At 48.4% G+C, this 21,880-nt stretch overlaps 3 protein-coding genes across 3 annotated transcripts; 2 read left to right on the top strand and 1 right to left on the bottom strand.

Moving 5' to 3' along the window:
- Positions 1-1,897: 1,897 nt before the first annotated feature.
- On the bottom strand, positions 1,898-3,295 carry RPS29 (ribosomal protein S29). Its single transcript, XM_057403836.1, has 3 exons — positions 3,138-3,295; positions 2,881-2,980; positions 1,898-2,018 (listed from the first exon to the last, which is right to left on the bottom strand). Exons 1-3 carry the CDS (start codon positions 3,197-3,199, stop codon positions 2,010-2,012), a joined length of 171 nt encoding a protein of 56 aa, XP_057259819.1. The 5' UTR covers positions 3,200-3,295; the 3' UTR covers positions 1,898-2,009.
- Positions 3,296-5,562: 2,267 nt separating this feature from the next.
- LRR1 (leucine rich repeat protein 1) lies at positions 5,563-14,891 on the top strand. Its single transcript, XM_057403835.1, has 4 exons — positions 5,563-5,953; positions 6,053-6,151; positions 10,499-11,226; positions 13,885-14,891. The coding sequence occupies exons 1-4, from the start codon at positions 5,774-5,776 to the stop codon at positions 14,135-14,137; spliced, it is 1,260 nt and encodes a 419-aa protein (XP_057259818.1). The 5' UTR covers positions 5,563-5,773; the 3' UTR covers positions 14,138-14,891.
- Positions 14,892-19,065: 4,174 nt separating this feature from the next.
- On the top strand, positions 19,066-20,957 carry MGAT2 (alpha-1,6-mannosyl-glycoprotein 2-beta-N-acetylglucosaminyltransferase). Its single transcript, XM_057403834.1, has one exon. It carries the CDS (start codon positions 19,133-19,135, stop codon positions 20,447-20,449), a length of 1,317 nt encoding a protein of 438 aa, XP_057259817.1. The 5' UTR covers positions 19,066-19,132; the 3' UTR covers positions 20,450-20,957.
- Positions 20,958-21,880: the final 923 nt, after the last annotated feature.

Here is a 21,880-nt window from a genome sequence, read left to right as displayed (position 1 = left end):
ATAGGAACCAGAGATTTAACCATTTCTTATTCAAAGAGTGAGAAGCCCAACAACATCCTCCAGCAGCAGCAAAGCTGACTCTTTCCCAGGCCAGTACCAAACCTGTGTTAGCACCAGCCAGAGCTCCTCTGGCAACCCCAGATCTGCATCCCTTTGAGCTACCCCGGGCTGCCTTTGGTTCCAAGAGGAACTGCTTGCTTACTGTCATCCTCCCAGACTACCACAGGCACACCACAACAGTCTGCATGGCTTTGTGAGAACTGGTGCATTGCTAGAATGTAGAAACTCTTGCAGAATTTGCCCAAGGCAATGGGAAGATGGAAATCCTCTGAGCAAGACATCACCATAGCTATCTCTGAATCTTTGTATCGGGCTTGAACTATGAATTGATCATATTTAGTGTCCCAGGACTTCCTGTTCCTTCCCTGTAGTTGGCTGTGAGTTTGCAATTGCAATGAAGCCATGGTAGCAGCTCTTAGGATAAAAACAACACACAGATCACAGAATAGTTCGGGTTGGAAGAGACTTTAAAGGTCATCTAGACCAAGCCCCCTGCCCAGCATCCCAGCATCAATGAGATCAGGTTGCTCAGAGCTCTGTCCAGTCTGACCTTGAATATTTCCAGGGATGAAGCATGGATCACCTCTCTGGGCAACCTGTGTCAAGTTGTTCACCACCCTCATGGTAAAATATTTCTCCCTTACATCTAGCCTTAATCAACCCTCTTTTAAACTAAAAAAACTGTTTCTGGCTGACACACTTGCAGAAGCCCTTATTATTCTTTGCATCCTTTCCAAAGTTCAGCTTCAGCTGTGCCCTAGCCTTCCTGACCCCACTCCTACATAACCAGGCAGCTGCATGTGCCAAGGTTCCTCACAGGAAGTTTGACACTACAGCTCACTGAAGGCCCAAAGCTGTGGTGTGAGGCCTGCCTGCCTTCCTGCTAGCTCAGTGGTGAGCTCATGCCAACAGGAACTAATTTACCACAGAAACAACAGGATCCACACACTTCAGTTCATCTGGGTGCTCAACAAGGACGAGGGGACGGTGCTCTCTGCATCATGAGGAAGACTTTACCACCTCAGAATAAATTCTCCAGCCTCTGGGCCAGTACCTGAGTTTCCCCCTATTACCTCCTCACCACCATTGTTCAGTTTAACTCAGTAACCACTGAGACAAAAAAAAGCAATTAGGAATTCCCAAATGAGATCCAGAGCACACAGGGTGGAAGGGACCAGCCCATTTGCCATTCCAGAAATCACTGGAATATTCATCTAGTCAGTGATCTCACACAGTGACAAGCCTCAGCAGCAGGACAGCACCCTGACACTTCTAATCCCCGTGGACAGAAAAGGAAAGCCCAACTCCAGGCTTCTGGCACACTGGTGTTTTTTTTTAAACCCAACTCTCTTCAGACCTATTACACCACAACTTTTAAGTGGCTGGAGACCTCAGGAAATGAGGTCCTCTTTCCATCTGAAATGGAAGGGAGATGTGGCTCCAACCACATTAATCCCCCATACCTGATATCAATTTTAACTTTCCCAACACACTGAAGCAATAAACCTCTCAACAAGCAAAGCAGGCTTGCGTATAGAGCTTGAGCTCTGCACAACAAACATGCTGCAACACCTGTTTCTACATAAGCCATTCATGCCTACCATTTTAACAGGAACATTCTACTGCACTGCTCACAAGCCTGAAGACTCAGGGGCATCACATGAGCATCAGCACTCTTAAGACCACCCAGGTTTGTGTAGGTAACTGAGGACAGCATGGCAGGCTCCTTTAGACCTGTCCCCACGGCAGCACCAACCCCCCCCCCCCCAAAGGGCCACTGTAAGGGATTAGAAGCCCCATAGCCATCAGAACCTTTACAAAGGCATACATGCATCAGTCAGGTGGAAAGACTATTTATTGATTAGAGCTGTGCCAAGATGCTGCAGATGTGTCAGGGAGGCCCAGGGAAGCCCTGGGAGCTTCTGGTCACAGCTTCATCCTCCTGGTGCTCAGTCCAGCTGCAAGACAGTGAGAAAGGCAAGATGAGTCAGTGGAAGAGAGTACACACAACCTTCCTGCTCAATCATAGAACAGTCTGGGTTGGAAGGGACCTTCAAAAGTGTCCTGATTTCAGCTATCACAGTGATTTTAAACCAGACCCAAACCAGCCAAAGGGGCATTCCATACCACAGCAGGTCATTCCCAGTATATAAACGAGAGGGAGTTACCCAGAAGGGACCGATCGCTGCTCAAGTCAGTCAGCAGATGCTAAGCAGTTGTACGATGTATCACTTGCATTTTCTGAGTTTTCATTTTTTCTCATTTCCTACTATTATTAGCATCCCCTATTACCACATTTTTAGTTATTAAACTGTTCTTACCTCAACCCAAGGGGTTTACATTCTTTCAATTCTCCTCCCCATTCTGCCTGAACTGGGGGGAGATGTGTGCAAGCAGCTACGTCTTGCTGAGTTACTGACTGGGTCTAATCTAAACCATGACATAAACTCATGCAGCCCAAGCCCCCTGCAGTTATCAGGGATACCTTCAGCTAGATCAGCTTGTCCACAAAAAATATACAGCTTGGCCTTGATGGCATGGCCACGACCTCTCTGGGAAACCGGTGCCAGTATTTCAACACCCTCTTTGTAAAAGATTTCTTCCTCACACCCAGCCTGAATCTCTCCTCTTTTAGTCTAAAACCATTACTCTTGCCCTATCACAACAGGCCCTGCTAAAAAGTGCCTCGTGTTTCTTACAGGCCCTTTTTAAGAACTAAAAGGCTGCTCTAAGGTCTCCCTGGAGCCTTCTCCAGGCTTAACCACTCCACCTCTCTCAGACATTCCTCACAGGAGAGGTGCCCTCGCTGCCCGCGCTTACCTTGATAAACCCGATGTCCTTGGCGTACTGGCGGAAGCACTGCCGGCACATATTCAGCCCGTACTTGCGAATGAGGCCGTGGCGGTTGGAGCACACGCGGCTATGAGGGGACAAGAGAGCAAGGCCGGTCGGGGGGCGTAATGGCGGCGAGCAGTAAGAAGGAAAGGAGAGATAGAGTGAGAGAACTACCACAGGAGGCCTATAAGGCCCCAGGAGGCCCAACAGCCCCCTGGAGAGCCTCCGGGGTGCATACTGACCAGGAGCGGGAGCCCTGACCGAACTTCCTGGGGTGGCTCCAGTAGAGCTGCTGGTGCCCCATACTGCTGCCGTGCTCCTTCCGTGGAAAGAAAGATGGCGGCCCTCGCACACGCTGACCACCCCTGCCCGGAGTCCCGCCCTGCACCGCGGCGCGCCCGCTTCCCCGCCCTCCGTGCCTGACGTCACTCTGTGGCGGGTCTAGGGGAGGCAGCGCGGCTCTGAGAAGCGCCGGGCGTGGTGGCGCGCGCCTGTAGTCCCAGCTACTCGGGAGGCTGAGCCCGCCGGATCACTTGAGCCCAGGAGTTCTGGGCTGCAGTGCGCTATGCCGAGCGGGCGTCCGCGCTAAGGCCGGCATCAATATGGTGAGCCCCGGGGAGCTGGGGCACACCAGGTTGACTAAGGAGGGGTGAACCGGCCCAGGTCGGAGACGGAGCAGGTCAAAGCTCCCGTGCCGGTCAGTAGCGGGATCGCGCCTGTGAATAGCCACTGCAGCGTAGCCTGGGCAACACAGAGAGACGCGGGTTCCTTTTGACACACGCACCGCCTCCTCAGGAACCGGCGACGAACCGCATTTTGCCCCCGACGGCACGCAAGGACCCGACACACACCGCCTCCTGCTGGCGCGCCGGCACACACGGACCCGACACACACGGACCCGACACACACCGCCTCCTGCTGCAGCACAAGCACGCAAAAATCCGACACACACCACCCCGTACTGGCACGCCGGCACACCGCCTTTCCAACACCACGGGACCCAGCACACACCGCCTCCTACCGGAGCACCGCGGTACCGCCTTTAGCCCCTGACATGGCACACAGACCCGCCACACACCGCCTCCTGCTGCAGCGCCGGCACACAAGGACCCGACACACACCACCTCCTGCTGAAGCACCGCGGTATCACCTTTTCAACACTAGAGGACCTGACACGTTATCGCCTCCTGCTGGAACACCACGGCATCTGCGCGCACCGCCCCCTGCTGGCGGCCCAGCACAGCGGCGTTCTGTGTTTGTGCGCTCTGATGCCAGTAAAAATAGTTCCTAAAAAGGACAAAGCAAGTTTAAAACCTTAAGCCTTGTCCTTAAACAAAATAACTGTAGGAAACCAGTACTGAAAGGATTTATGGATTTTATTTTGTTTCCCCAATGCTGGCTACCGCAGTGAGAACTGACGCTGTTGGGCAGGGGACCAGGTGAGACCACACTGCTGCTGTTCTCACTCACCTTGTCCTTGCCTGCTGCCACCCTGTAGGAAACAGCCTGCCCCATGCATGCAGGTTAGTTTCCACCTGGTGCCTTCGAGCCAGGAGTTCTCTCAAATTCAGCGGTATTGTCCCAGTTTCTACTATACCCCATCCCAGAGCAATTTTTCCCATGTGCTGCCATTTCACTGTCAGAGATTATAGCATCACAGAATGGCCTGGGTTGGAAAGGACCTTAGAGGCCATCTAGTCTCATTACAACTCTCCTGCCACAGGCAGGGACACATTTCACTAGACCAGGTTGCTCCAAGCCCCATCCAACCTGGCCTTGAACACTGCCAGGGATGGGGCAGCCACAGCTTCTTGAGCAACCCATGTCAGTGCCTTATCACTCTCAAAGGGAAGAGTTTCTTACTAATACCTGATCTAAATTTACCTCTGTCAGTTTAAAGCCATTCCCCCTTGCTCCCTTCCTACATGCCCTTGTCAAAAGCCCCTCTCCAGCTTTTCCTTTCAGCCCCTTTAGGTACTGGAAGGCTGCTTTATAACAGGACACTCCCAACCTTCCCTCTACCACACCACTTTCACATTGCGAATTCTTTTGTCAATTTTTTTTTATTGAATTTTTCCCTGTTATTTTGGCAATTAGTTTTTCATAGGGCCTCACAGCGTGTCACTGGCATCTCAGTCAAACACACGGCAACAGTACCTTGCAGTGGGTGAACACGGCTTTTTACCCAAGCTTGGTTTCTGAATGCCCACAACTCATTCCTAGTGGTGCTACCTAAGCCAATTCTAGCAGCAAAGCCCCCTTCAGCCACTCCAGCCCAGCCATGCTGGGGACAGGGGTCCAGAGGAGATGCTTTATCGCTGGTGGCCATTTCTGCTGACACTGTACCAGGCAGAAAGTCAGAGGGAGCATTGGGAGAGCCAGTACCTTCACTAACAAACACAGAAGGATTCCTTGTAAAACTTGTATGCCTCCATTCCATACAACTGTAGAAATTGCCCAAAAGATTTAGCTGTGTGGCGCTGGAGCTCCCCCGTGTCCCCTCACCCTCGCAGTCCCCTCAGCTCCCCCACGTTCCCCTCACACCCGCCGTTCCTCGACCCTTCCCGCCGTGTCGAGCCGACCTCCTCCAGGGGGCGCTGCCACAGAGCTCCTCGTTGAGGGCCCCTCACTCGGGCTACTCGGGCTGCCCGCGCTGCCCGTACCGCTGGTAACACCGCCCGCTCTTCCCTTCCCGCCCCGCGAGCTCTTCCGCCGGGCGGCCCTGCGGCCCCTGGCTGGCGGCGGAGAGAGGGCGGGATCACGGGAGCCAGGCATTGCGGCGGGCGCCTGTGCGCGGCAGTGCTGAAGGCCCCCGAGTGGCGCGGCGCGGCCCGCCCGCCCCTGAGCGGGCTGTTGGTCGGCGGCGGGGCGGGCGGTGATGCGGCTGCAGTGCGAGGTGGAGGTGGTCAGCCGGCTCCTGCCCACCTGCGGGCTGCGGGGTCGTGGCCGCGGCACCAGGGCGCTCCTCTCGCTCGGCCGCCCGCCCGGACGGGCGCAGGGCGGCGGCGTTTACCTCATGGTGTGCACGGCGCGGGACCGGGTCGGTGCTCGCTACAAGGTGAGAACTGCGGCTGTGGGGGGACTGGACAGGAGGGCGGGGCGGGCCCTCTCGACCCTCGTCCTGCCGCGGCTGCTGAACGCCCGCTGTGCCTCGTAGTTGCAGGAGAACATCGAGCGGTTCTTCACCCGGTTTGTGGAGGAGGGCAAGGCCACCGTGCGCCTCCGGGAGCCCGCCGTGGACGTCTGCCTCAGCAAGGTGGGTGTGAGGGCCCGGGACGCCGGCGGGGAATCGATGCCGTGCCCGTGCTAGAAACCGTGTGGAGGTGGCTCGGGGGAGGGTCCCCAGACCTCTCTGCCTGGGGTCCGTCCGACAGATTCCACACAGCGAGTTAAACAGTCGTCTCTGACCTGCCACAACTGGCATGGATGTAAACGAAGCAGCATGAAGGAGCTTGGCTTTCTATGCCCTCAGTAGGAACAGCAAAAAGGGAAAATGAGTGAGCTCACTCATTTTGTGCTAGGAAGGCTGAGCCCAGCTCCTTTGCTGGGCTACTTTCTGATTCTCCCTCTTGCTCCCTCGGGGGAAAAGTCCATTTTTCACATTATTCTTTATTGCTTGTTTAGAGAGAAACAACTCTTTTCATCTCTCTGATACACTATCTTGCTACTTAAATGTATATTCCATTTTTTTTTTTTTTTAAGTTACTGTTTACAGCTTTTCTAATGAAAAAGAAAAAAGGAGAATACTCTTGTATTAGCAGACAAGCAGTGTCAAAGCTGGAGACACACATGATATGGATCAGCAGTACATGCACCATCTCACCTAAACGTTTAGCTGGTAGTAGAACTCACCAGTGTATTTATTTACACTTCATTGTCTATTTGGAAGCTGTAAAGTGTTTTTAATAATACTAAGCTCACAAAAAAAAAATCCTGTATTTATATTAACATTAAGTTTTCATGTAGTTAAGCTTTTTTTCCTGTGCCTGTTCCAGTAAACTTCTGTTGCCTTGTAGCAGAGGAAAGTGGGAGAGCTTTTCTAAAACCTCAGTTAGGATATGTAAATAAAAGCAAATAATATTGATTGCTTGTTTGGAAAATTAGTTTGACTTTCTGTTGTAGACATGATCCTTTGGCCTGTAGGAGGTCCTTTAATAATTTCAGTGATGTACAGACTGAGCAGCTGTAATCATGAGTGGTGAAGCTTATTTCTTCACAGGCAGAATGCCTTCTAAGGAGAAATGCACAAGGTGTGCTTAAACTGCACCAGCACCGACAACAGTCTTTCTGGAGTGAGGTGGAACTCAGGGCAGGCTGCAAGGTCTGCTTGAGCAACATAGTGAATTAATACAATTTATAATTCTCCTTTTTAGTACCATATTAGGTATTTAAAGGCTGCTGGCAATTTTCTTCTTGATTAAATAGCTGTAATGTGGGGGGTATTTAGCACTGTTTTCAGACCTGAAATTAAGATATCTGCCTACAGATATCTCAGCACGCTCTGTTGCTCTGTGAGCTCAAATTATGTTCCATGGAGGTGTAGCCATGGAGTGAAGCCTAGAGAGCTTGCTTTATGGCTGATCAAATGGGTGGGGAGAGCAAGGGAAACAGAATTTATTGATAATTGTATTAAGAAGAAATATGGTTGTTCAGCCTGGAGAAGGGAAGGTTTCTGGGAGATCTTAGAGCAGCTTCCAGTACCTAAAAGGGCCAACAAGAAAGCTGGAGAGGGACTTTTTGCAAGGGCCTGTTGGGATAGGACGGGGGGGGGGGGGGGGATGGCTTTAAACTGTCAGAGGGGAGATTTAGTTTAGATACCTGAAGTTCTTCCTAATATGAGGATGGTGATCTAATGAAACGGGAGTTAGGATCATCCTTGCTCCTTATTTTAACCTGGTACTGTCCAGTTACTGACAGTGTCAGGAACTTGATACTGTCAAGCTCCAGGAACAGATCCACTGAATTCTTCCAAAACAAGTGAAACTATGCATTCCCCTTAAGTCCTCCAAATTCAGAAACACAGTTAAAGATACTTGATAAGTTTTCTGTGGTGTTTCTGCTATTTTTATTATTTTAGGCTGAGAAAGTTGGGGCTGTTCAGCCTGGAGAAGAGAAGGCTGTGTGGAGACCTCATAGCAGCCTTCCAGTATCTGAAGGGGGGCCTATAGGGATGCTGGGGGGGGACTCTTCATTAGGGACTGTAGTGATAGGACAAGGGGTAACAGATTAAAACTTAAACAGGGGAAATTTAGATTGGATATAAGGAAGAAGTTCTTTCCTGTTAGGGTGGTGAGGCACCAGAATGGGCTGCAAAGGGAAGCTGTGAATGCTCCATCCCTGGTGGTGTTCAAGGCCAGGTTGGACAGAGCCTTGGGTGACATGGTTTAGTGTGAGGTGTCCCTGCCCATGGCAGGGGGGTTGGAACTAGATGATCTTAAGGTCCTTTCCAACCCTAACTATTCTATGATTTCATTACATGAAGACTTCTCAACTCTCAAAGACAGACAAAGTCCTGGTAAGAAAGAGATTTCAGGTATGAAGGTATGACTATCCCAGTTGTGTGCAACTACTAGCATACAAAATCCCACCCTGTATTTTGCCAGGTGGTGCAATTCGTTGCACTTGGCCACATAAGAAATTAAGTTGAGAAATGTTGGTCTGGAGCATTCAACCCTGGAGCAAAAAAAAAGCCATTGTGTTGGATTTTTTCTCTTCAGCAGGCCTGTGCCTGCTGCATTGCACACAAGGTCTGAAATCTATGTAATCTCTTGATTGCCTTGTCATTACGCATTTAGCTCTGAAACGAGACCTGTAAGGCATCAGCACAGATTAACTTCTTTCTGTGGTTGACACTTCAGACTTGTGGCAGAAAATTGCATCCTGAGCAGTTCCAACTAGTTCTTTGGGTTTGGTTTGTTTTTTTTTTTCTTACAAGTACCTTGGTATTTTTTCAACGAATTCAGGGTTTCTCAACAGCATCTTTACAGGTACAATATTATCTTTGTGAAGTATCGTGGAGAAAATTTGATAGAGGTATCTGTCATGCGTCATGCTTTGAGAGCAAAGAAATATTGCCTGTAACTTCATTTTAATGTATAGTTATTTATTTCACTTGATTTTACGGATCTGGAGGACTTTTTCTCCAATTTCAGTTAGCTTCTTATTACGCTCAGGAATATGACACATTTGCCTGTAGTTAGGGTACCATTCTGAGGCTAATTTATCCAGAATGACTGAGATAATGAATGTTGGTGGTCTTGGATACAAAGGTTTTTGATGTGCAACTTCCCCATTTCTGGAGGGTATCACATCAGGAGTTAAAGCGAATAGATGTTGTTGTGGTTTAAGCCCAGACAGTAACTCTGAACCATGCTGCTGCTCACTCACTCCCTTCCTTCTTCCCTCCCCCAAAAAGGCTTAAACCATGACAGATGTGCATGGGTTGTTTCAGTAAAACAATCATTTTAGGGTACTGGTGCAGTCAGATATGTTTGACCATTATTGTCTTTATGTCGCATTAACATCCAGAAGTCTCCAAGATGATTGCTCTGTTGTGCTAGGTGCTTCTAGCATGTTATATAAGATAGTTCTCTATAATTTAGTATCATCAAATACACTTCAGACTAAAATTTTCTTTCAGGTGCAGAAAGAAAAGGTTTGGGTAAGTTACAGATTTGGGTAAGTTACAGCGAGGTTACAGAGTGCAAACCTCTCAACCCTGAGCCATGCCAAAACTCCAAGTTTGTTCTTTCCTGCAATAGGAGATGACTTTTACTTGCATGGACGTATTGTGCTTTTTATTGTAGAATTCACTTTATAGCTTATTGTCTGTCAGCTGCACATCAGCTTGAGAAGAGACTTGCTGGCAAATCTAGAGAGAAATATTTGGTCACCTTTCTGTTCATGAAAGTTAATTATATCAGTACAACAAATGTAGCACAGCTTTCTTGACTTTTATTTAAAATTCATCTGATACTCCATTAATTTAACTGTCTTAATTGTCATTGTATTAAATCCCAGCTAAAGCAAAATTGGTCAGTTTTTGCAGAAGGACTGCAAGTAATTATCCTTTGATTCTGGTACAACAAACCAGAGCTCTGTGTGACCAGAGGCATTTATCTAACCTGCCTTGAAGCTTTCTGTCTGTTGCATTTAACATCAGCTTCCATCCTTTTCCTTCCTAGCAACTTTCAGGATTATCAACTCAAGTTTTAGATCTCAGATTGCCCTGCATGTGTTTCTGTAAACTGTCCCTTTATCATGTTGCAGGTTAGGAAGATCGCAGCGTGTCAGGTGTTTGTTCTGTACTTTATTTTCAGCTGTGAATTCAGTGCTTTGTTTCTTTTCTGAGTAATGCGGCACAGTTTGCTTGATCTAGATTATTCAGAAAGGTCATAACTTTCCATTCAAATTGCATGCCATTTGTTCTTAAATACTGAAAACAGCACGTCAACCTAATAAGCCCGACTTGTTTCCCTTTCCCATTTCGTTGCCCTGCTGAGTTAGTAGCCCCTGATCCATGTACAGAATAGTTCAGAAAGTGTTAGTTCAAATGAGCACAAGAATAATGAACTTTTAATTCCTCATTTGTGTTTTCCTGCAGGCAAATGCCAGCAATTTAAAGAATTTCCTTTCAGCTGTGAGACTGGCTCACCAAGGGACCAACACAGAAGCTCTCCCTCTGTCAACTTTGGTACCAGCAAAGAACTCAGAAGTTGAAAAACCTAAGACAAAAATGATCATAACTTCAAGAAGGGACTACCCTCTCACCAGAAACTTCCCTTATTCCCTTGAACACCTCCAAGCCTCGTACTGCAAACTGGCTCGTATTGACATGCGTGTGCTTTCCTTGAAGAAACTCCGAAAACTAGACCTAAGTCATAATCATATTAAGCAGCTGCCAGCTACTATTGGTGACCTGACCTGTCTTCAGGAGCTTATTTTGCACGACAATCACCTGGAGTCATTCAGTGGGGCTCTGTGCAACTCCACCCTTCAGAAATCTCTTCAGTTCTTGGACCTGAGCCAAAACAAAATCAAAGCACTTCCAATTCAGTTCTGCCAGCTGCGAGAACTCGTGAATTTGAAGCTGGATGACAATGAGTTGATTAGGCTGCCGTTCAAGATTGGCCAGTTAGATCATCTACGCTTTCTGGCAGCAGCTCGAAACAAACTTCCTTTCCTGCCCAGTGATTTTAGGAAACTCTGTCTTGAGAGCCTGGATCTCTTTGGAAATCCTTTTGAACAGCCCAGCCCACTTGTTCCCAACATACAATTGCAAATACCATTGACTTTATTAGAATTTGCTGCAAGAGCGACCATAAATTACAGGTAAGAGTAGCATGATGGGTACATATTGCACCTATGCTGTTTCAAACCTGTTGAGTCTAAACTTTCCTGGCTTGTTTGGGTTTTAGGGTTTTTTTATTGTTGTTGTCCCAGTCAGTGGCTATTGCCCTTATTGCTCTTCACCTATTAAAAATCGTAAGATTAAAGCTGCTTTGAATTCCACTTGCAAAATCATCCCTTTGTTATACAGGATAACACAGGAAATTGGTGATGTGGAAGCATTTAGAGAAACGTACAGGTTGAAATGGTTTTATCCACAAAATGGAGTACTGTAACAGAATATGCTTGCCCAACTATGGTAAAAAAGAATCAGATCTACAACCCTGAACCACTTCTGGCATTTAGTATTGAGGAACTTACGTTACAGTGGATTTTGTGGCACCGATCATGTTTTGTGTTGGGCTCTAGCTTCGGAATTGCTTTCAGACATGGTTGCTTTTCATCTTGTGCTCACATTAAAACTGCGTGCTACTTGTTAGCCTGTTGCTGTCTCTTCCTCTGTGAAAATTGTGTGTTGGCAAAAGGTAATCTACCTATACAGCTCCTAGTTGTAGCCACGGATTGGTCTTCCCCTGCTGGAGATGGGACCTTCCACAAGCTGAGCAGGGTTAGAAAGGTACAGTGAGGTGGCTTCACAGAGGGCAAATATTATGGTGAAGTCAGCATTAGCAACTGCAGGCTTCTCCCTACCGTAGGTTTTCCTTAAGCAGTTAATTTCCTTTGGTGTGGGAGTGAGGGTGTTCTGTCTCGGGTAGAGAAGCCCAGTTCTGAGGTAATTTAAAAAATCTTATTTCACCAAGTAAACACTGTCTTTGCTAGGCTGTTCTTCCTTATCAGCTTTCTCACCTTCCCCCACACCACTCACATAGCTCTGCCTGCATGCTGCCACTGATCCTTCCCATACCAGCCACTGCTACTCCCACCCTCCTCTGCGTGGAAAAGGAGCAAGATGGAAAAGTGTCATGGGTACAGAAAGGGGCTGAGACACAGACCTAAGGGGTTCCTAATCTACATTCTGTGCTCATTCCTCCCTTGGGAGTGGGCAGCGCCCCATAAGCCTGGTTAATTACTTGGAAGTCTGTGCTAAAGACATCCACAGGCATGCAGGGCACACCCTGGAAATGAGCAACCAAATGTTCTGGTTCATAACTTTCTGACCTTGCTGATGTTATTAAAATAATTAAGCTCCACGTGTCTCCTTTCCCAACTTTATATAAATTGCAGTGATTTTGATAGAAATAATCTATCATGTTTGTGGTATTTTGGTTGGTTTTTTTTTTTCCTAGAGAATATAATCAGTCTACACCAGACAAATTTTGATGCTCAGTTACGTTGCCAGAATACTTAAGGCATAACCCCAGTTCCTGGCCCCCATGCCGGAGGCTTGAAGAAAACGGCACCACACAGGACAAGAAAGGCTTTCTGCTCCAGGAGTCTCAGTGAGACAAGGCGCAATGGAAGCACTCCCCTTGTCTACGGGTCTCTGATTATTATTATGAGACAGCGTTGGTCAGAGTGCTTCTTATTATCTTAAATGGAAAAGAAAATAGAAAGGTCTAACAAGTGAGCAATAGGCATTCTGTCTGACATTCACTGGCTGTGAAAATTAACAAAGAATGTCAAACAGGAGTGATCTTGGGCTATAAAAACCTTGAGAAAGAAGAAAACGGAGGGAAGATGCAAAAGCAAATGTTGGGACATCAATCTTCCTAGTGGCATTCTGGGCAAGTATCAGGTGTGATTATGCTTTTCCTGACCGGAAAAAAGGGTGTCCTGAAATAGAGGTGGTGAAAAAAATTCCCACAGGAGTCTTAGCTGTGTGAATGATGGTATATAGAAAGAGTTGGGAATACGTAGGTGTAGTCGGGATGTGAGTCAGTGAGACCTATGGAGTGAATCTGGAGTGACAGCTGGGCACTGGTGATACCCACACTGAAGTTAACTTGATGGAGTACTTCAGGGAAAACATTCAGTTTGCACCCCAAACACAATGCCACTCTGCTGTGAATTTAAAAAGAAGCAATTGTTCCTGTCTCTGGATGTCATTATTGACATGGTGGACAAAAAGAGTGGTGTATCAAAAGAACCTTAATTTATTGCCTGCAAGGTAGTACTACTGCAAAAAGGCTCCTGTTTCCTATAGATCCAGTGTTTTTATGCTACTACCACTTCCTCATGTTAGAGAGTGAGGAGTAAATCATGGGTGCTTTGTCAGGCCAGGATGAAACACAGCGATCTTCCTGGCTAGCATGAGGGAAGAGCAGAGAGATATGCCCAATTGTCTCATTATTATTAATTTTTTTTAATTCTCTAATTCTATATCACTGTGATTCTGCCTGTTACAATTTGTGTGAGCTCCCTACTTCTTGTTGCAGCATCTTCTGGAGTTCAGGTCCTTGGTACTTAGGGGTTAGTCCGTAACATGGTTGCATGTTAAAAACAGTCACTAAAAGTGTCTGCCTTGGAAAGTGGTGTTTAATTCCTAACAAGTCCAATATCGCAAGTGGCAGAATTTCAGACTTGCCTTGTCTCTGATCTCGGAATAGGGTTTCTTCCAACTGGTGCATATGGTGTGTCACTGTGTTTAAGTGACATTGGTTAATTTTGTAGTGAATTCACACTTTTTATCTTGTTCAACAGAATCCCTTATGGTTGTCATCTCCTTCCTTCTCACCTTTGTGAAGATCTGGAAGTGGCTAAAACATGCCAGTGTGGAAGTGCCTGTCTGAGCAGCTTCATTCAGATCACAGTGACCATGAATCTCCACCATGTAGCTCACACTGTGGTCCTTGTGGATAACATGGGAGGTACAGAAGCACCCATCATCTGCTACTTCTGTTCTCTAAACTGCTATTCCCAGTTCCTGGATAGGTACCTCCAGAGTAACGGGTGAACATTATTGGGCACAAAAGCTCTGCCTGGCGTTCTGTCCAGTGACAGAGGAGCCTGAAACTCTTACCTGCTTGTTACCCACACGTGCTGTCATAGGATATTTGCTGCCAACAGCAGATGTCAGCCCTGCAGCAAGGGGGCACTGTCTGTCTGGGCTGGTGGCCCAACTGTTCCTCCACTACTAGAATCTCCCTTTGGTTGGAATAAAAAGTGGTGCTTAGCCTGAATGAACCTTCCTTAGAATGTATTTTGCTTATTTTTTTTTTTCTTGTTTCCTATTACTGTGACTTTGTTTGGAGTATCATGAATGACAGTTTTCTTTGTTTCGTGAATTAAGTGGTTTCTTGTTGCTAGAAGGAAGGTGAGCTTGTATCAGATTGCTTTACTTACACTCGAGGCTCTGAATTCTGCTGACATAAGATGACTTTATCACTGGACTGTACCTTTCCCAACTTGTTTACTGTAGAGCAACTTGGTAGGCTGCTATGAGAAGAGATTATGGTGTGAGCAGTTCAAAACTGGTCATGTAATTCAGGGTGCTTCTTTTTTAAGAGTTCCGTTACTGCATTCTCACTTCAAGCAGGGACCAGCATCACTGTTTTTTACCAGAGCAAATGGTTTTCATTTTATCTCTTTGTAATACAAGAAATGTCTTTTTCTAAATGTGTCACCTAAACTTTTTTTCTTAACTCTTATGTTTTAAAGATTGTTGAATTGTTCACTGAGTCAACTTATTAAATTTTGCAACCCTTCTATGTACACATGAATTGTGGTTTCTCTAATGAGTTTTTCATTCAGTGTATTCTACGGATTAGCTGCTGGCCTTTCTCCTGGTGAAGATACCGAAAGGCATGAGAGTATCCACATACCCTTATTTCATGTCTTGTCAGTGCTCCGTGGCTTGTATATTGACACAGCGTGGAACAGAACTCCCTTGAAATATCTTTAGGCATCACATGCCTGTAACACACAATGGCTTGGAGGGAGCACGTCACACTGTTTATTTTTGAGGCAGTATCGACTGCCCAGGAGTGAATTACATTTGCATCCCTCAGGGTCATAGGTAAGTACACTGCTGTGGGAATTATTTGTAGTTTCCATGGGAAAACAAGACACCTGTTGTTACTCATTGCAGAACTGATCTAGACTTGGCTTCAAGGCATGGCTAAATGCCATGTACAGTGTGAGGAGCCACCTGAAGGGCAGCAGCAGGCTCTGGAAGAAAGCGCTGGCTTGCAGGCATCATTTAACATCTCCTGTGTGAGTACAACCTCCATCCATGTTCTGAATATCATCAGTTTCAAACTCTCCTCATCTAAGAAGGACAAGGGGTTACAGGTTCAAACTTAAACAGGGAAGGTTTAGGTTAGATATAAGGAAGAAGTTCTTTACTGAGGGTGGTGAGACACTGGCACAGGCTGCCCAAAGAAGCTGTGAATGCTCCATCCCTGGCAGTGTTCAAGGCCAGGTTGGACAGAGTCTTGAGTGATATGGTTTATTGTGTGGTGTCCCTGCCCATGGCAGGGGAGTTGGAACTAGATGATCTTAAGGTCCTTTCCAACCCTAACTATTCTATGATTCACAACAGAAATAAACACTGGAGCACGCTTACTGAAGGGATCTGCTCTGACTAGGCCAAGAGATGTTTTCCTGAGGAAAAGCAACCTTTATTCTAGAAATATTGAGTGTTGTTAAAGCTGTCTGCAAATGTCAAAACAACTTGACTGTGTTCTTTTTATACAGTATTTGTGAAATGGCAACTTTTAAGCAACTATGGGATGATACAGATGAATCATTCCTTACATATTGCTCCTCAACCACAGAGAACTTGTGAAGGAGGAGGCCAAGTGTTTACCTCAACACTGCTCTTGAAAGCACTGCAGAGCTACCCATAGGAAGCTTTAGTCATATGCTAATGCTGTTGTAAAGGGAGAGAGATCTTGTCCTGATTGCAGCAGCCTAAAGATTACTCATTTGGAAAAATACCTTTTAGGTGGGGTGCATGATTAAGAGGAGGGAAGTGGAGTAGACACAGAAATTTGGTCTCCTCTGGGACTCCTCAGGAATGGCAGCTGCAGATATGTGGATATCGATGGTCGAGTGGCTGCCCAGGCAGCCAGCTGAGCTGAGCTGGGCAGAGGAGGAATCCACACTTCACAGCTCAAGGCAGGCAAGGGGAAGGCTGCCAAGCCCCATCCAAGTCCCTCAGTGCTGGGAGGAGAACGCAGTGGGGGGGTTCAAGGCCAGTGTGAAGAGTGCAACCTCCCTTGGGGTGAAAAGGAAACTGAACTGTGGGAAAGGGCTTTTGGATGGGAATACTTTGCTGCACTGATGGTTTAAGTCTCATATCAGTATGCTGGCTGCCATTGTCTCTGAAGCCAGTCACCCCCAAAACTGGCTTGGCTTCTCTTAGTCCTCTGAAACTACAGTGGCAGACGCACCCGACTGAGAGGGTGGTGGTGCACTGGAGCCCTGTTCTGCAAAGGTTCTTACACAGCCATGGTTGTGCTGGTACCAAAGCACCTTCTAGCAATGTGGCAACATCCCCAGCACACTGTGATCCGGCCATCTCCACCATTGGCTCCTCCACCATTTGCCAGAGTCAAAAGCAGAGCTTTCTAAACTGCTGCTTTCCCGCTTTCCATCAAAAGGTGAAGAAAAGGGAAGTCTTGTGCAGCCAAGCAGAAGGCTCTACAAATACCCCAGGTTCCCTTGGTTCCAACCAACTTCATGTTCTCAGTGTCTCGCAATCCCCATGAACAGGCTCTCTGCGGGGTGCAAAGCGTTTGTCTCAGTTGGGTGAACTCCACAGCTTCACCCCAGAGGCAGTGAGGTGCCAGGTGAGTTGGGGTTTGTGGCTTGCTGGCTGCAGAGGATATGAGCAGCCGGGGGGGGCTGCTGCAGCACTCCGTGCCTGCGCTCTGCCGGCTGTCAGCTAGCTAGGAGGTGGCGAAGGAGCCAAGATCCAAGAGTTAGGAAAAGCCAAAGCAGAAATCACTCCCTCCAGGAGCATCTTCTCCAGCAGTTTGCCCTGCCCGACAGCAAGATAGCTGTGGGGTCTCAGAACTTCTTCAGCTCGCTTCTCGTTGCACTGGGAAAAGGCCAACCTGCAGGCATGGGTTCTGTTGTAGATGACAAGAGACAGGCACATTTCTGTCCTCTGATACCACAAACAGGTGTGTGCATGCCCCAGTGCTATGTTTAGGGCTTCTTACAGAGCAAGTGGGTCTGTGCAGATTTGTTCTATGAAACTCTTCTACCTCATTTATCATACTTGTGGGGAGCTCTGTCGAACCGTTTACATGGTGTTTCCTGTTTGCAGCAAAGTGACCTGACGGAATCAAACCAGCTTTGATGCAGAGCCCAGTCCCTCTCTTTCAAGGAGCTCTCAATGCCTCACTTGAAAACCACCAGTTGTGCTGGGTGAGGAGGAGAAACTTGCCGAGTTACGCAGAGCTCACCTGTGGTCAGCAAAGATCAAGCTGTGAAACCATCATTAAAAATGTGTGCTAAACAGGAGCGTTGCTCCAGGCCCTTCTCTTATGCCCATGAAGTTTGTTTTTTGCCTTGGACATGTCAGTGTTGAGTACTGCAGAGCGTAGTCTCATCAGACTGAAGCAAGTGGTAGCTTTCACATAGGACGCAGTCTAATGTGAGATGCTCTTAAACGCAATTAAAACCTTGAATCGTTCTTTAATTGGTCTGCTTTTGCAGTGCTGCTGCCACTCTGCATTATCCAAGTGCTTTGTGATCTTAAATGTGTTTATCCATATGCTGCCTGTGTGATAGGGAAATTGTTATCCCAGTGGGACAGCGTTCCGGTTGCTGGAGTTTTACCCACAGCTGTACAAGATGTTAAATCCAGCCCTGAGGAGCAGGAGGTGGCTGCCTTCTTGGGGCAAGAAATACCTAAAATTACAGAAGCGTTGATGTTCAACCAGACTGAGAAATAAGCAACCACCACACGGGCAGGTTTTGGTGCCACTGGGCACAGGAGGAGGCGGCAGCAGCCTCCTGACAACAGCTGTTTGGTGCCACAAGGAGGTACGTGACCCTCAGGGAGCACCCGCGCTGGGACATGTGGTGTGAAATGGTCACCAACCTTCAGAACTGGCCTGTGCCTGTGGAGGAGAGGGACCAGGGTACAACGTACAGAATGGCAGGAGTAAGTCTTGCCATTGTTTGGAGTTGTGGAATTGTTTTAGTACAGATGTTCTTGTAATTTTAGAATTATTGTCATCTTATAGATCGTTTTTCATATTCTAGACTGGTTGTCCTCAATACATTCTGGCAGTTCCAGGATGATTATGTGTTATTCTTGTAACTGTAGCATTATTGTGTAGTGTTCTTGCAATTCTAGATTTCCGTCCCATGTATTATTCTTGCAAAGCAGGAATAAATCTGTTCTTGTAATTGTAGACTTAATTTGTCTCATCCTCACCATTCTAGAATGATCTTACTTTATTATTCAACTCTAAGGCGACTTTCGCTTATTCGTGCAATCCTGGAATCATTTCTCATCTTATTCTTGCGCTTCTAGAACGATTTTCTTGCGTATTTTCCTTGCAAAGCAGGAATTATTTTATCTTACGTTATTCTTGCAAATCCAGGATTTTCCTGTCCTGCCCTTGCAATTCCAGAGTTATTTGATCGCATTCCCGCAAACACAAGGGGATTTTCTTCCCCCAGCCCTCCAGCCACCACACGCTTTGCCTAATTACTGACCCCCAATTACGACTGGCCAATCACAGCGCAGCCCCGCCGGTCGCGCTCATGGCGGGCAGCAGCTGCGCGGCCCCCGCCGGCGGAAGCGGCCGCGACTGACGGCGCTGGCGGCCAATAGAGCGGCAGCTGCGGCGACGCCGGCGGCCTATGGCGTGCGGCGACGTGTGCGCGTGGGGTGGCGGCAGCGCGCGCGCGCTGCCTGCGGGAGCGGCGGCGGCGGCGGCGGCGGCGGGAGGGCGGCGGGGAGCGGCGGCCGCCGCCGCCGGGAAGGATGCGGCTGCGGATCTATAAGCGCAAGGTGTTGCTGCTGGCGCTGGCGCTGACGGTGTGCGCGCTGGCGCTGTGGGGGACCGCCGGCGGCGGGCGGAGGCGGCAGCAGCAGCGGGGCGGTACCGGTACCACCGGGGAGCCGCCGCGGGTCAGCGAGCCGCCGCCGCGCCGCCCCGCCGCTAACGTCTCGGCTGCATCGCTGGCACTGCCGCTGCTCACCGAGAACGGGACGCTGAGTTACCGCTCGCTCGTTTACCGGCTGAACTTCGACCAGCCGGTGCGGAACGCCGGGCGCTTCCCGGCGCGGGCCGCCGCGGCGGACGTGGTGCTGGTGGTGCAGGTGCACGATCGAGCCGAGCACCTGCGGTTGCTCCTGGAGTCGCTGCGGCGGGCGGCGGGCGTGGAGAACGTGCTGCTGGTGCTGAGCCACGACCTGTGGGCTGAAGAGCTGAACCGGCTGGCGGCACGCGTGGACTTCTGCCCTGTCCTGCAGATATTCTTCCCCTTCAGCATCCAGCTCTACCCCCGCGAGTTCCCTGGCCACGACCCCCGCGACTGCCCCCGTGACGTGGGCAAGGCGGCAGCCCTGCGCCTGGGCTGCATCAACGCCGAGTACCCTGACTCCTTCGGGCACTACCGCGAAGCTCGCTTCTCCCAGACCAAGCACCACTGGTGGTGGAAGCTGCACTTCGTCTGGGAGCGGGTACGGGCGCTGCGGGAGCACACTGGGCCAGTCCTCTTCCTGGAAGAGGACCACTATCTAGCACCCGACTTTTACCACGTCCTCAAAAAGCTCTGGGCCCTGCGCGAGCGGGAGTGCCCCGAGTGCCAGATCGTCTCCCTGGGCACCTACAGCCCTATCCGCGGTGGCTTCGCCGGCCGAGCCGACAAAGTGGAGATGAAGACATGGAAGTCCACCGAGCACAACATGGGCATGGCCTTCAGCAGAGACACCTACCAGAAGCTCATCGAGTGCACAGATGCCTTCTGCACCTACGATGACTACAACTGGGACTGGACTCTGCAGCACTTGACTGTCTCTTGTCTTCCAAAGTTCTGGAAAGTGCTGGTTCCTGAGATCCCCAGGATTTTTCACACGGGGGATTGTGGCATGCACCACAAGAAATCCTGCAGACCATCCACCCAGAGTGCCAAAATCGACTCTCTCTTGAACAGCAACCAACAGTACCTGTTTCCTGAAACAATGAGTGTCAGTAAAAGGTACTCCATGGCTCCCCTTTCCCCTCACGTGAAAAATGGAGGCTGGGGAGATATTAGGGACCACGAACTCTGTAAAAGTTACCGCAGACTTCAGTGAGGATTGTTCTCACAGCCTTTTCTCTTTTTGAGTTGTTCCGTACTGTCTTTTCCAGGCACACGTGTATAAAAAGCATTTATGAGTTGCTTTAATATGAATAAACATTCTTGTAAAAGGTGTCCCAAAATAGTAATCTTTCATGTTCGACAGCCACATTTTGGAAACAGGTTACCTGCTGCCGCCGGCTGCAGCCCTCACTCGCAAATGACCTCTGCCACACTTACTGGGAGGAGGAGAAAACTTGTGTTTAGGCGCATCTTCCCTGATGCGTGAAGTGCTCTGTGATGGGTATCTTCCCTCAGCCAGGGCAGAGCTGGGGATGGTGACCCAGCCAGCATTCTTCTGCTGGCAGTACTCGCACCTCCTGCCATCCCCTTTTGCCCGTGTCCTGCTTTGGTTGCAACGTGTTGATGAATATATGAAGGAAAAACATAAATGTTTTTACTACAATGTAGATAAAGATATGATTTTTTTAGTTCTGCTGAAATAAAATTCCGTTGTTTTGTAATACCAGAGAAGTTTTTAATTCTCACAAGATGATGTCATCTCGTGGTGTTAGAAAGAACATTGGTGGGATGGGGGAGGGGTTGTTTTCTCTTTAATGCAGAGGGCTGAGTGCCTGCCATCACCCACTCTAGCAGTGTGCATTTCACTTCATTAACTTTTTAATGACTCTCACTAATTGAGGCAGAATAGAGGAACAACTGTGCAGCATGGCACCTCTTTTGTTTGGCTGAAAAGAAAGTTTGCTTTCAGTCAGCTGTGTCAAGCGACTGGTAAAAAAATAACTGTTGTATAATGGGAATGGTCTGAACCAGAGCTGCCAGTAAGGAACAGGCTTGAGCTGAGCTGCCACTAACCCTGAACACTTCCTCACCTGTTTAAGTCTAATGATGCAACTGCTTTCATGACATGCTGCTTTGACATGCAACTGGTAACAGTAGCACCTTTTCTGTAGAACAAAGTATATTAGAGAAAGAAAACACTATGCTAAGGTGACAGACATGCAATATTCAGAGGTAGGGGTTTGTACTGAGAGATTGGGAGGGAGAAATAAAAGCGTTTCTTTTCATTAGAGAAAATGGGGTTGTTGCTCTTTGGACTCTGGCTACAATGGCCACTTACAAATGGAAGGATGTGTAGCAAGGATTTCCTTTTACCACCATTTATCACCTACTATATGGGCTGTGAATACATCCCTTATATGTCCATTTGAGAGAGAGCCAAGTTACGTGAAGTACTCCAAGATGCTCTTTTTTTGCAAGAGTAATTTAAGTACCACGATTTTGTACCAGCTTTGGCACTTGCCCCTTTTTCATAGCTTCAGAGAGTCAGGGCTGACGCCAGAAAAGCTGTGGCTGTGCCTCAGGCCCTCGACGACCCCCAAAAGGAACCTCATGACAGGGCTGATCCGGGCTAAGCTTAGCCCAG

The sequence above is a fragment of the Pezoporus wallicus genome, unplaced genomic scaffold, assembly GCF_028554395.1.
Source record: "Pezoporus wallicus isolate ANWC-B61680 ecotype Strahan unplaced genomic scaffold, APGP_CSIRO_Pwel_v1 contig_7227, whole genome shotgun sequence".
NCBI classification, from domain to species: Eukaryota; Metazoa; Chordata; class Aves; order Psittaciformes; family Psittacidae; genus Pezoporus; species Pezoporus wallicus.
This window is presented reverse-complemented; position numbering and strand designations above follow the sequence as displayed.

What these genes read in the sequence shown, in the direction of transcription:
- RPS29 (XM_057403836.1), bottom strand. Translation starts at nt 3,199, where the DNA reads ATGGGGCACCAGCAGCTCTACTGGAGCCACCCCAGGAAGTTCGGTCAG. An exon ending in GGTCAGGGCTCCCGCTCCTG is followed by an intron (nt 2,981 to 3,137) that starts GTCAGTATGCAC and finishes GTCCCCTCATAG; the next exon opens with CCGCGTGTGCTCCAACCGCC.
- LRR1 (XM_057403835.1), top strand. Translation starts at nt 5,774, where the DNA reads ATGCGGCTGCAGTGCGAGGTGGAGGTGGTCAGCCGGCTCCTGCCCACC. An exon ending in TGGACGTCTGCCTCAGCAAG is followed by an intron (nt 6,152 to 10,498) that starts GTGGGTGTGAGG and finishes GTTTTCCTGCAG; the next exon opens with GCAAATGCCAGCAATTTAAA. An exon ending in AGAGCGACCATAAATTACAG is followed by an intron (nt 11,227 to 13,884) that starts GTAAGAGTAGCA and finishes CTTGTTCAACAG; the next exon opens with AATCCCTTATGGTTGTCATC.
- MGAT2 (XM_057403834.1), top strand. Translation starts at nt 19,133, where the DNA reads ATGCGGCTGCGGATCTATAAGCGCAAGGTGTTGCTGCTGGCGCTGGCG.